The sequence below is a fragment of the Tenrec ecaudatus genome, chromosome 1 (genome assembly GCF_050624435.1).
Source record: "Tenrec ecaudatus isolate mTenEca1 chromosome 1, mTenEca1.hap1, whole genome shotgun sequence".
Lineage (NCBI taxonomy): Eukaryota > Metazoa > Chordata > Mammalia > Afrosoricida > Tenrecidae > Tenrec > Tenrec ecaudatus.
The window spans coordinates 80,387,531-80,398,929 of NC_134530.1; the positions used below are offsets into that span (position 1 = coordinate 80,387,531).

The window sequence follows — 11,399 nt, forward strand, 5'->3', positions numbered from 1 at the left end:
GCCTCGGGCTAGGTGGTCCGGATTCAGATCTCAGCTCGTTCAGTTCGTAGCTGTGAGACTTGGGGCAAGTTACTTGTCTGTGCCTCAGTCTCCTGGTGTGTCGAGTGAGGGCAGTAGTGCCTGTCCCCCGGGGTTCCCCTTACACGAGTCAATGTTGTAGCCAGCTTAGACCTCGCCACTTGTGTAGAAATATGGGGCATTCTGCCCGAGTCCCAGATGGGCACGGGACCAGGAAGACTCTAAAATTCCTCGGGACTCTGGGATGCGGACCTGTGGAGTCCTGGGGTCATCCGGCTGTACTGCCATGTCTTTTGGGTGCACCAATGTGCCCTGCTTCCCGTGGCTGGAAGGTCTGGGGCGCCTGGCCACTCAGCTCAGCCCACTAGGTAAATGAGGTGATGTCAGAGCCTTGGCCAGGGCCCAGCCTGAGGAACCTCCCCTCTCGTCTCCTGTGCCCTCCCTCCTTCCCTCCCTCTCCCTTCTACCACACACACACACTCCAGCTGGGCCCAGAGGGCAGGTGAGCGGGCGAGGAGGCAAGGTGGTGGGTGGCTGCACGGATTCCATCAAGCGTGACGCCTCCAGCTCCATTGAGATCTGTCTCTCCCTTTGAGCCTCATTTGCCTGGACCCCAGAGCCCTGCCTGGGCCTGTGTGGGTGTGTTCGCAGAACTCTGCGGGTGCCCCCTCTGCGGGGGTGCCGGGCCAGGGCCAGCAGGGCCAGCATGGCCGAGGAGAAGACTTTCCGCATTGGCTTCATTGTGCTGGGGCTCTTCCTGCTGGCCCTGGGCACCTTCCTCATGAGCCACGACCGGCCCCAGGTCTACGGCACCTTCTACGCCATGGGTGGCGCCATGCTGGTTGGGGGCGTCGTCTGGAGCATGTGCCAGTGCTACCCGAAGGTAGGAGGGACAGAGCTGGAGGGCCAGGAGGGCTGCTGGCCATGCCCGTGTTCCACTCTGCAACCCCTTTCCTCCAAGCCATCCTTTCATCTTCTCTCTATTCTCCTGAGCATCTCCCCATCCCTTCCTACCTGTCTACCTCCTCTCTCCCTTTATCCATCCATCCATCCATCCATCCATCCATCCATCCATCCATCCATCCACCCAAACATCCACCCTTCCACCCACCCATCCACCCTTCCACCCACCCATCCACCCAAACATCCATCCATCCACCCATCCCTCCACTTATCATAAGGGCTGACCCGAAGTCCAGCAAGGGTGAGGCGCCATGAAACAACACATGGCCCATGTGGTTTAAGCAAAGCTTGATGAGTACTTGTTTCTGACTTCCGGATTCTGGGTGGAAGTCAGTCCTCGTTTTGAGCTTCTCCCTAAGGTCTCTAGCTCAGTTTGATAGGCTAGAAGGCAAGGACTCTGAATGGTGGGGTTCCCTGACTCCTTAATGCAGAGCTGGGGTTGGAGCTCTGACTTGGGTGACGTAGAGCAAGATTCTTCACCTTGGAAGGAGGGCCGTGTTTCTCCAAGCAGCCATGCCCCGGGGTGGACCCAGATAAACCCTGATGGCTTACGTTTGGGGCAGGGTTTTGAGCTGGTTCCTTCCAGTCTGACCCCCCGCTGCGACATGCGTTAGGGGTCTTGTTAGCATGTAGGGTGGGATTGAGCACCTCTGGGGGGAGACTGCAGATCCTCTGGGTTGGGGAAGGCTCTATGGGTGAATCGCAGGTGTTCCGATCTCTCTGAGACGTATAAGGTTATTCTGAAGATCAGAGAAGAGATGGGCAATGGGGAGGTGCCGGGGAAGGGCTGCCCCACTGTAACTGGTCTTCTCCACAGTCCTGTGTAATGACCATGTCGGGAGTTATGAGTCTGAGGCTGAGGAGGAATGAGGACCCGGAGAGGCTGAGTGACTTTTGCAAGGTCACATAGCTGGCCAGGCACAGATGTAGGGAGTCGGGAAGAGGAATGTGACTTTGAGCTCAGACTCTTTGCCTGGAGATTTGGGTCAAGTCCTCTTCTCTCTCGGGGCCTCAGTTTCCTCATCTGCACAGAATGTCAGTCAGGATGAGGGGGTAAGAAAAGGGGTCATTTAAAGGTCCTACTAGGGCTGACATCTATGGCTGTAGGTCCTAGGCAGCCCCCACCACCCACAGTCCCTACCTCACCTCCTGTTTGGGTGGCTGGGCTCGGGGGTCCCGAAAGGGGAGGTAGTCCAGGGGCCTGGACCTGCCCAGGCCTCCCCTGCCCCCTCGTGGGCCAATGCTGCTGTCAGCACGTCCGGTGCTGGATCGGTCTGGGCCGGTTTGTAGTCATTGGCTGAGCAGTTTACAGTCAACTTGCCTCTGTGTAGTGCCCTGAGCAGAGGTCACAGTGGGGAGAGGTCTACAGGCAGTGCTGCCCACGTTAGCACCCCTCCTTCTCCTGGGAGGATCCTGGACCCTGGTGGGCGTGAGGTGTGGAGGGGAGTGGCCTTCCTGCCCTTTCTCCACTACCCATGGTGGCTCAAGGGTAGTGGGCAGAGTGCTCTGAGTGGTGGGGGTGTGGGGAGTGGTGGGGGGCAGGGGGCGGGGGGCGGGGGAGGGGAGTAGGGAACGTTGCTGGCACTTAATGAGTAACTGTTGATGGAGACACGCCTGTATGTGCCGCAGGGCATCATGGAAACAGCACATGTTCTAGTGTCCAGAGTCAGATCGCTGCTCCCTCCTGCCCAAGCCTGTGACCTTGACAGAGGGAGCTCCACTCTGAACTCCTGCTTCTTCCTCTGGAGAGAGAAATTGTGGCTGTGGGGTCCTGGTGTCCCCTGCACTGTTCTCAGACTGGCATTTGTAGGGCTGGGTGGGGCTCTGCATGTGTTTAACACTGTGTGTGTGTGTGTGTGTGTGTGTGTGTGTGACAGAGACAGACAGACACACAGAGAAAGAGACGCACACTGATTGCTGGGGCCAGCATACGTTGAATCTAATAAGGGAAGTGGGGCTAATGCTTTCTCACCCAGCGGGGAGGACCAGAGTGTGGGGTCCCTTGTCTGCCCCCTGCCTCCTTCATCACTCCCCTCTGCCTTCATCACACCCCTTTGCCTATACTCCTCTATCCCCCTCAGCTCCTCCCTGTTCTTGCCTTAAGACAAGGGAGCCTTCAGTTAATAGGAATTTACAGGGTTGAAAATGTAAGTAGGCATGCATATGCATACTATGTTTTTGCATCTGAATGGGATTAGCCAGAGAGGTTGGGAATGAAGGGTTTCAGATACTATTAAGAATTATATAATCCTTGTTTTCAAGGGGGAGCCCTGGTGGCATAGTAGTTACAGATTTGCCCTCGATCCAGAAGGTTAGCAGTTCAAAGGGGATGCTTTCTATTCGCATAAAGAGTTAGAATCTCGGAAGCCCACAGGGGCAGTCCCACCCTGTCCTAGAGGGCCACTGAGAGTCAGAATCAGCTTGAGGGCAGTGTGGCTTGGTGAGTTTGCCTTTAAGGAAGAGTCCCAGTGTGGTGCCAGCTATTAAATGTACTTGGCTGATAATCGAAGAGTTGGAAGCTCAAGGCACTGTGGAAGGAAGGCCTGGCAGTCTGCATCTGAAACATCCCATCCTCGTGGAGCAAAGTTTGCCTCTGACATCCACGGGGCCACGGTGAGCCAGGCGACCGGGCAGCCACTGGTCCTGCCCTCTTTGAGGGTAGACTCAAAGTGGTGGGCTTAGAGTTTAGTGGGGGGTGGGGGCATGCTGCCTGATGCGGGGAGAGCAGGTCAAACAGAGAAGGTGAGCTGGGCTTTGTAAGTGATATGGACATTCACAGACATAGAAGAGGGCCAAGACTCCGGATGGAAGGTGCAGGGTGTCCTAGAGAGCTGGGAAGAAGAGAAAGGTTGGTGGCTCTGTCTGTGCGGTGACTGGAGGGTTGGGGAGGCAGGTAAGGGGGAGGGAGGAGGCTTGGGGCCCTTATCTTTCAGTCAGTGGTGCAAGAGGGGGCCATGATCGGCATCGCCATTGGAGAATATTAACCTGTTGGCTGCTCAGTGGGGAGGGGGGGCAACTTCTTCTCTGGCTCAGGGCTGAATGTAAACCCAGGGCTATAGGAGCTGAGAAGCCATTTCCAGCTCATCCAACTTGGGGCCCTGGCTGTGGCAGGTGTGGCCTTGGACACTTCCGCTGATGTCATCTCTCTGGCTTGCTGAAGCAGACCTGGTAAGACAGAGTGGTCAGCTGGGCTTTGAGTGTAAGGGAGAAGGATGGGTCAGTAGAAAGCTAGCGGGGGCCCTAGGGGGCGGGGGGTGCTGAGCAGGCAGAGGATAGGAAGGAGCAGCCCTCTCCCCGACTACAGCGTCTCACTGTCAGGCTTCTGCTTTGGCATCCAGGCCCCATCTCTCCACCCTTTCCTGCTCCACTGACTGAGCCCCAGGGTTGAGCTCCTGAGGGGTGGAGAATGGGCCTGTCCTCCCCATAAGCCTCCCTCTGCCCTAGGACCCCTCTCAGCCTCTTTCTGAGCACACACCTGACCATGCACTTTCCTGCCCAAAACACCTCCTGGGCTCCCCATCGCTTCCCGTGCAGGTTCAATTCCTTATCCAACACCCAGGGGGGGGGGGGGTCTCCATAGCCTATCTCCCCTCCGAAACGTCAATCCTGCCTCCCACCCCTTTCACTCACCTCCCCAATCAAAGCCCTTGGGTTCTCAGGTGGCCTGATCTCTCCCACTCTCTTCTGATCCTGGCAACGATGCTGGTAAAAACAGAAATGATGGTGGGGGGGCAGGGTGATCATGTTGATGGTGGTGGGTGGTGATTGGGTCACAAGGCAGAGATGGAGAAAGAAAGAGGTGCTTCTAGGATGTATAAAACCCACTGGCAAAGACAGGGCATCCTTGGTGGAGCTGAAAGGAACCCTCCATATGCCCAGTGAGAGGGTGTAGTATTAAAGGACCACAGGAGTTCCCTCTGCACCCCTGCTCTCTCCTGTCCGCCTGAATGTCGGGGAGAGGGACTGTAACCTACAACACTGGGTTGATTCTGAGTCACAATGATCCTGCATAGGGCTTTCAGGACGATGGAGTGTTACTGGAGCAGACAGCCTCATCTTTCTCCCAAGAAGTGGCCGGTGGTTTTGAACAGCTTGACCTAGCAGTCAGCAACCCAACCCTTACCCCACGGTGCCACCAGAGCTCCTCAGGTGTGGAGCTAGGGAGTGCTGCCTACATGTCTGTCTGTGTGTTGGTTTGCGCTGGCATCTTCCAACCATGGTCTCATTTGACCTCTGAGGGGCTGCCAGTCAGGAAAACTGGGGCAGGCTAGCAGATCTGAGGTCATTGGGCTTGTGTGTTGATAAAGTGAGCTCACACCAGTGCCCACCCAGGCTTTGCTGGCACCTCGAGGGCATCCACCCCTTCTGACCAGGCCCAGGACTAATGGCAGACATGTGGGGAAGCTCGCTCTTGACAGGAGTTCTCCGTATCCTTTCCGCCCCGGTTTTTCTCTGAAGTAGGGCGGTGGCATTCCAGGTGCAAAGACATGTCTTCCACTCCCTGCATCGCATGGGCAGCGGGAAGAGGGACTGCTGCTCCCATGGCTGAACGCGCGCCTTCCAAACAGCAGCCCTGGGTCGCCCCAGACAATGTGGCTCAGCTGTAGCCACGACCCCCTGGCCAGTCAGGAGAGACTTGCGGGCTACCACACGCTGAGCAGGCTTCAACCAAGCTGCCACACTTAGATGGACCAGGAAGGAATCAGCCTCCAGTGGGTCACCGTGGTGTGATCCCGTCCAGTCATAAGGACAGCCCAGGACTGAGCAGTGCCTCACTCCACCGTGTGTGGGGTCGCCATGGGCCGGGGGACGACTCAAAGGCAGCAATATGAACCTGGCGTCCGGTCGGGATGCATCAAGTATTGGCTGGACAATTCTCCGGCTGGGCAGAACAAGATGCAGAGAAGCTGGGTAATACCATCTTCTATGGCCCCAAGCTATGATTTCCTGAACAGGTGTTATGTGCCAGGCCTGGTATGACGGATTCCCCATTTACAACCCCCTGGGGCCCTTACGCAGGTGTCATGAACCCCACGTTCACGAGGCTCTGGGAGGCAGGGGTGCCTGCCGGCGAGCCCACAGTGCCTATTTAGAAGAGAAAGGGTTCCGATCCAACCTCCTGCTCCCCGCAGACAGGGCTGCTTCTTCCACAGCCTGTGCCCATCTTGTCACCTGCTTCCGCAGGCACCACCAGCTATCCACCCAGTGGCCCTGGCCTTGCAGAACCAAACCGGCTACCATACCAACCCTGAGGGGGCCCGTAGGGCTGAGCTACCTGGGGAGTGTTGGTGAGAACATCCACAGCAGACGCACACCAGCCCACCACCTCTGTGTGCACTGCCACGGCATCCCTTACAGGCCTCTAGCTGGGCGGCCATTTTCCCCCGCCCATCAGTGCCAACCCACCGGCCCTCAGTGTCCTAGCTCATCTCTCGCCAACTTGTTCCCACCTAACCAAGCATTGCCATCGGCCGAGTCTGACTCACGGGCCCACTGTCAAGGCTTTCTGGGACTGTGGGTCTTTAGAGAAGCAGAGAACCTCATCTTTCTCCCTGGGGTGGGGGGGTGGGGTGGGTTTGAACCTGGCCTTCGCAGCCCAGTGCCTAACCCCCTGCCCCAGGCATCCTTTGATCAGAAACAAAAACCAAAAGACAACAAACTCACTGCCATCGACTCCATGCTGACTCAGAGCGACCCTATGGGACAGGGGCTGAGCCTGACTCCTTCTGGAAGCAGAAAACCTTGTCTGTCTCCCGTGGAGCAGTGGCTGCTTTTGAACTGCTGACCTTGTGGCTCACGACCCAATGCATATCCACCACACCACACCACACACCAGGCTTCTGCAGACCTTCTCTGCTCATTAAGCTAAACTATAGCTTGGTTTTGAGAAGACTTCAGAGAGTAGTTTTGTTCTAAGACTCTTTGGGGTTTTAGAGTTGATTGCCAGGCCTTCTCCCCCCACGGTGGGTGCCCCCACATTCAGTTAGCAGCTTAGTGAGTCCACCATTCACATCGCCCGGGGACTCCTGGATGTGCCGAGGCCTCTCGGTTTCTGAAAGTTCAGAGACAGGGGCCTGTGGGTGTGACTGCCCTCATCCATTTCCCTGCCTCCCACCGGGGATACAGGACAATCGCCGGCTTCCCACTGTGGGCCAGGCATGTATGGGCACAGGACAGGGACCCTGTGGGAAATGCTGCCTCATTCACTCAGTGCTGCCCCTGGGTGCCTGCACACAGCAGGGGCTCCATCATCCTCTGTGGAGTGGACAGAGACTCGCCAAGATGGGCAGCAGGAGCCCAGGGCACCAACCCGCCTACAGGGGCTGCATCTGGACAGGCTGGCCCCTCTCTCTCCTGAGCTGTTGGAGGCTCTGGCGAGGCTCCGGGGGCAGCAGGAACTCAAGGTGAAGGAGACCGCTGAGCCACGTTCCAGGCAGTCACACAGCCTTCTCTCTGCCCCCAGATTGCCTTTGTGCCCGCCGACTCCGAATTCCAAGGCATCCTGCCCCCGAAGGCACTGGAGCTGCTGGAGAATAAGCTTGGCACAGAGATGAAGAGGTGGGTCTGCACCGGGGTTCCCCCAAAAGGAGGGTGACAGGTAGGGGTCGCCTCCTGAGAACATACCAGAAACCTTCAGTTCTCTAACCCAAACCGGAGCCCCCGCCCTCAGGTGGATGCTGACTCACAGTGACTCCATGCAGGGGGCCCGGGACGGAACATCCATAGGAGCAGGCAGCTGTCCTGGTCTCTCTTGGAGCAGCTGGTGGGTTTGAACCACCGACCTTGTGGTTCGCAGTCCAATGTTGCTTCCCTGATGGCATTTTGCATTCCCTCTGACAGAGGAGGAAACGGAGGTTCAGGACTTTGTCTCGTCCTACAGTAAACTAGGCAGACTCCAAACTCACTGCTGTCAAGTCTATTCCAACTCAGAGCGACCCTGTAGCACCGAGGAGGATGGCCCTGTGGGTGCTTCACGGGGGCACAGAGCCTCATCTTTCTCCCATGAAGCGGGTGGTGGTTTCAAACTGCTGACCTTTCAGGTAATAGCCGAATGGGTGACCACGAGGCCACCAGAGCCCCTTTCTGTAAAGCTTACAGCCAGGAGCCCCCTGTGGAGCAGTTCTGCTCTGTTACACAGGCGTCGCCTGAGGGCTTTGCCTTCTGGCTTCGTAACAGCACCCAGTGGCTAGGGTGTCAGGAGGGTTATGCGAGCAAATGCTCACCGCGTGCTCAGAGCTCCAGGGCTGGGCCAGGCCCTGCATGCCTCCGTTCCTTCAGACCTCAGGGAAAGCCTTCCATGCGCAGGGGTCCCCTTTAATGCAGCCGTGGACATTGGAATCAGAGCTGTTAGTCCCAGTCCTCAAACTTCATGGGGGGGAGGGGGTCAACGACCCACGTGGGCCTTGCACGCACCTGGCTGACCTGGCTGCAGACCAGCCTCTTTCCTGGGCGGTTAAGCCCAGGGTTATCCAGGCCCGTCCCCCCAGCCCCTGTCTGGGCGCAGTGTGCAGGCTTGGCTGCTGCCGTGGGGTCTGTGGACTTGGGCTCTGGGATTCTACTTGGCTTGGGAAAGTTCATGCTGGTGGCTTGTTCTGCCCTGGGTGTACAGGATTACTAAATGCCCAGGTGGGAATGAAGAGACAGATCACAGGTGGGGTGGGAGCCAGACAAGCTCTGCCTTGGAGCCTCGGTTACACTGGGAGGCCGTGGTGAGAGAGCTGGGGCTCTGGCCACTCTGGCTTCTGCTCTCCGCCCTGCTGCTTCCCTGCTCTGTGTCCCCGGGTGAGGTCTAGTCTCCGGGCCTCACTTTCCAAGGGCCATGGCAGCAGAGTGTGGTGCCTGAGGTCCCCAGTGCCATTCCCTTGTGGCTGTGTCACCGGGGGTAGCCTTTCCAGTCTCTGTGCCTCCGGTTTCTCAAGCATCTTCCAGAATGGCGGTGAGGATTAGAGGGGTCCGCTAGTCACTTCGAGAACCCAATAGCTGTGGGCACTTGTTGCTCCTCTGACCAAGTCTGTAAAACAGGCGGGAAATGTCTTCAAGGTCTAGCACTCTCGGGATGGTGAGGGTAAAACCCTCGGCCCACCGGCGACTGGAAGCCAGTGAACTCTCAGTGCTTGCTCGTCCTGTTGTCACCGTGGCCCCCTCGAAGGAGATGTCATGTAGGGTCACGCCCTCACACTGCCACTTCATTCCCTTGCCTTGGTCTCTTCATCCATGAAATGGGTACAGTAGTCATTCCCACCCCCCCACCCCCAACCCCGGCCCCAGCCTGCTTGGGAGATGAAAGGAAACCAGATACTTGGAACAGGGCACTCAGGTACAATGTGGGATGTTTGCTGAGTGAGGCTTGGCCTCGGTCTGTTCCCTCCGCACCCCACTTTTTCCTGTGCCCTCCAGCCTCCAGTCCACCTATGTCAGGCTGTGGGAGGACGCTGCCTATGACCAGAGCCTGCCTGACTTCAGCCACATCCAGATGACCATCATGGGCTACAGTGAGGACCCCCGGCCCCTGCTGACCTCTGAGCAGAGGCTGCCGCAGCCCAGAGCCTGTGACGGAGGGGAAGGCGGCCCTGTGGCTTCCCAGGCCTGGATGGAGGCTGCTGTGGTTGTCCACCAGAGCTCAGATGAGGGAGAACCAAGTCCAGCTCTGATCAAGTCCAGGTGAGCACGTGGAGAGAGGGGCGGGGACGGGGTGCGGGGGTAACGCAGCCCAGTGCAGGTTGAAGGTGAGAAGGGGTGTGGGGTGGCCCAGGGGTGGCCGGGGACATTTGGGAATAAGCACAGGGCAGTGGGGAGTGGGTCTAGGGGAGCAAAGGAACAGGGCTCAGTAGTCAGACAGACCTGGGTTCACGCCAGTTCCTCTGCTGTGTAACCTTGGTGAGGTTTCTTAATCCCGCTGGGCCTCAGTCGTCCCCCACCTGCTCCCCACCCCCAGGAATGGCTATCCCTGTGACTCAGGGTCGTTGTGAAGACTAAGACAGCAAGTGACAGTCCTGGCACGGGGCAGACCTGCTCTCTTTGAACACTCACCGCACAGAGTTGGGGTGAGGGCCCAGAGGAGAGCTGAGTTCAAACCCTGCCTCTGCTGCTGCCTCGCTCTGGGACCCCGGAAAGTCACTCCCCGCCCTGACCCACCCCATCTTTTTGCAACGGAGTCCTGCTTGGCCCACCCATGCATTTCTTGGAGCCATTGCTGGTCCTCCTCCCTCCAGGGGCCCCTAGTCTAATGGCCCACCCCAGGGTGATGGGCTGTGAGGGCCCACAGGAGACAGACCCTGCACGATGGGGAGGGGTGGGGGAGTGAGCGGGTGAGAAACAACCCTGTTACATCCCTCACTCTGCAGAGGAGGAAACTGGGTCACAGAGAAGCTACCTGTGCCAGCCAAGCCAGGAAGCTAGTGGCTAGTGGTTAGAGACCCAGGCAGTCTGACTCAGAGCTCCTCTTGACCTCTTGACCTTTGCCCTACAGCCCTCAGGCCCCTCCCCAGGGCCCTGCTCCCCTGGCCTCCTTCCCAGAGAGCCCGGACTTGGGCTCCAGTGAGGACAGCAGCCCCAGTCCATCGCCACCCAACGGGGAGGAGCCTCACCCACCGCTGGAGCCCTGGGCCTGCAGGTGCCGGCTGGAGCGCTTCCACGACTTTGCCCTAATTGATGCCCCAGCGGTGTCCGGGGACACAGCCCCTCAGGAGTCGCAGCAGAAGGCAGCCCTGCCCAGCAGCCTGCGGAGCTGCCCCAGGATGAAGGAGGAGGAGGTGTCGGACCCGGGCCACGAGGAGCTTCAGGAGGAAGATGACTTGTACTACGGGCTGCCCGATGGGCTGGGGGACCCCCTTCCAGACGAGGAGCTGGACTTTGAGGGCGACGCCCAGGACTGAGATCACCCTGCTCCCTGGGGTCTAGCCTGGCTAGGCTGCTGACCCCATGTGACCTCACGGAGCCTCGGTGATCCTCGCAGCGAAAAGGGGGTTGTTTGGAACGTCTGAGGAGATGCAGGACTGAGACCCCGTGAGGAACGTGTCGGGAAGGGCGATTGCCATCAGTCGGCCACGTTGGCTCCAATTGCTCGTTTTCATTAGCATATTGGGTTTTAAAAAAAGACATTTTATGTGAATTTGGTGTGAAGGTTTACAGAGCCGGTCAGTTTTTCATTCAACACAATTCCGGCATAGTTTGGTTCCTGGTCTTTGGCAGAACTGGGACGGTAAACCAGGACTCATTGGTCAGGCTTTCTGCACTTTCCCTGAAGCTGGGATCTGGCAGGGACCCTCTTTGGTGCTACATGGGGCCCCCCCCAAACGCCTCTCCAGTTTCCCACATCTTGTTGCATCTTTTCCTCCACCCGGCAGACACCTCATGTCTGTCCTGCACACTTGCCCCACTGCTTTCCCCGGGGCGCAGAACTGACTTTGCCCCTAAGA

General features: G+C 58.1%; 1 protein-coding gene across 1 annotated transcript; it reads left to right on the forward strand.

Moving 5' to 3' along the window:
• The first annotated feature begins 724 nt into the window (after positions 1 to 724).
• BSND (barttin CLCNK type accessory subunit beta) lies at positions 725 to 10,856 on the forward strand. Its single transcript, XM_075533534.1, has 6 exons — positions 725 to 901; positions 7,445 to 7,539; positions 7,639 to 7,651; positions 9,386 to 9,642; positions 9,821 to 9,826; positions 10,451 to 10,856. The coding sequence occupies exons 1-6, from the start codon at positions 725 to 727 to the stop codon at positions 10,854 to 10,856; spliced, it is 954 nt and encodes a 317-aa protein (XP_075389649.1).
• Positions 10,857 to 11,399: the final 543 nt, after the last annotated feature.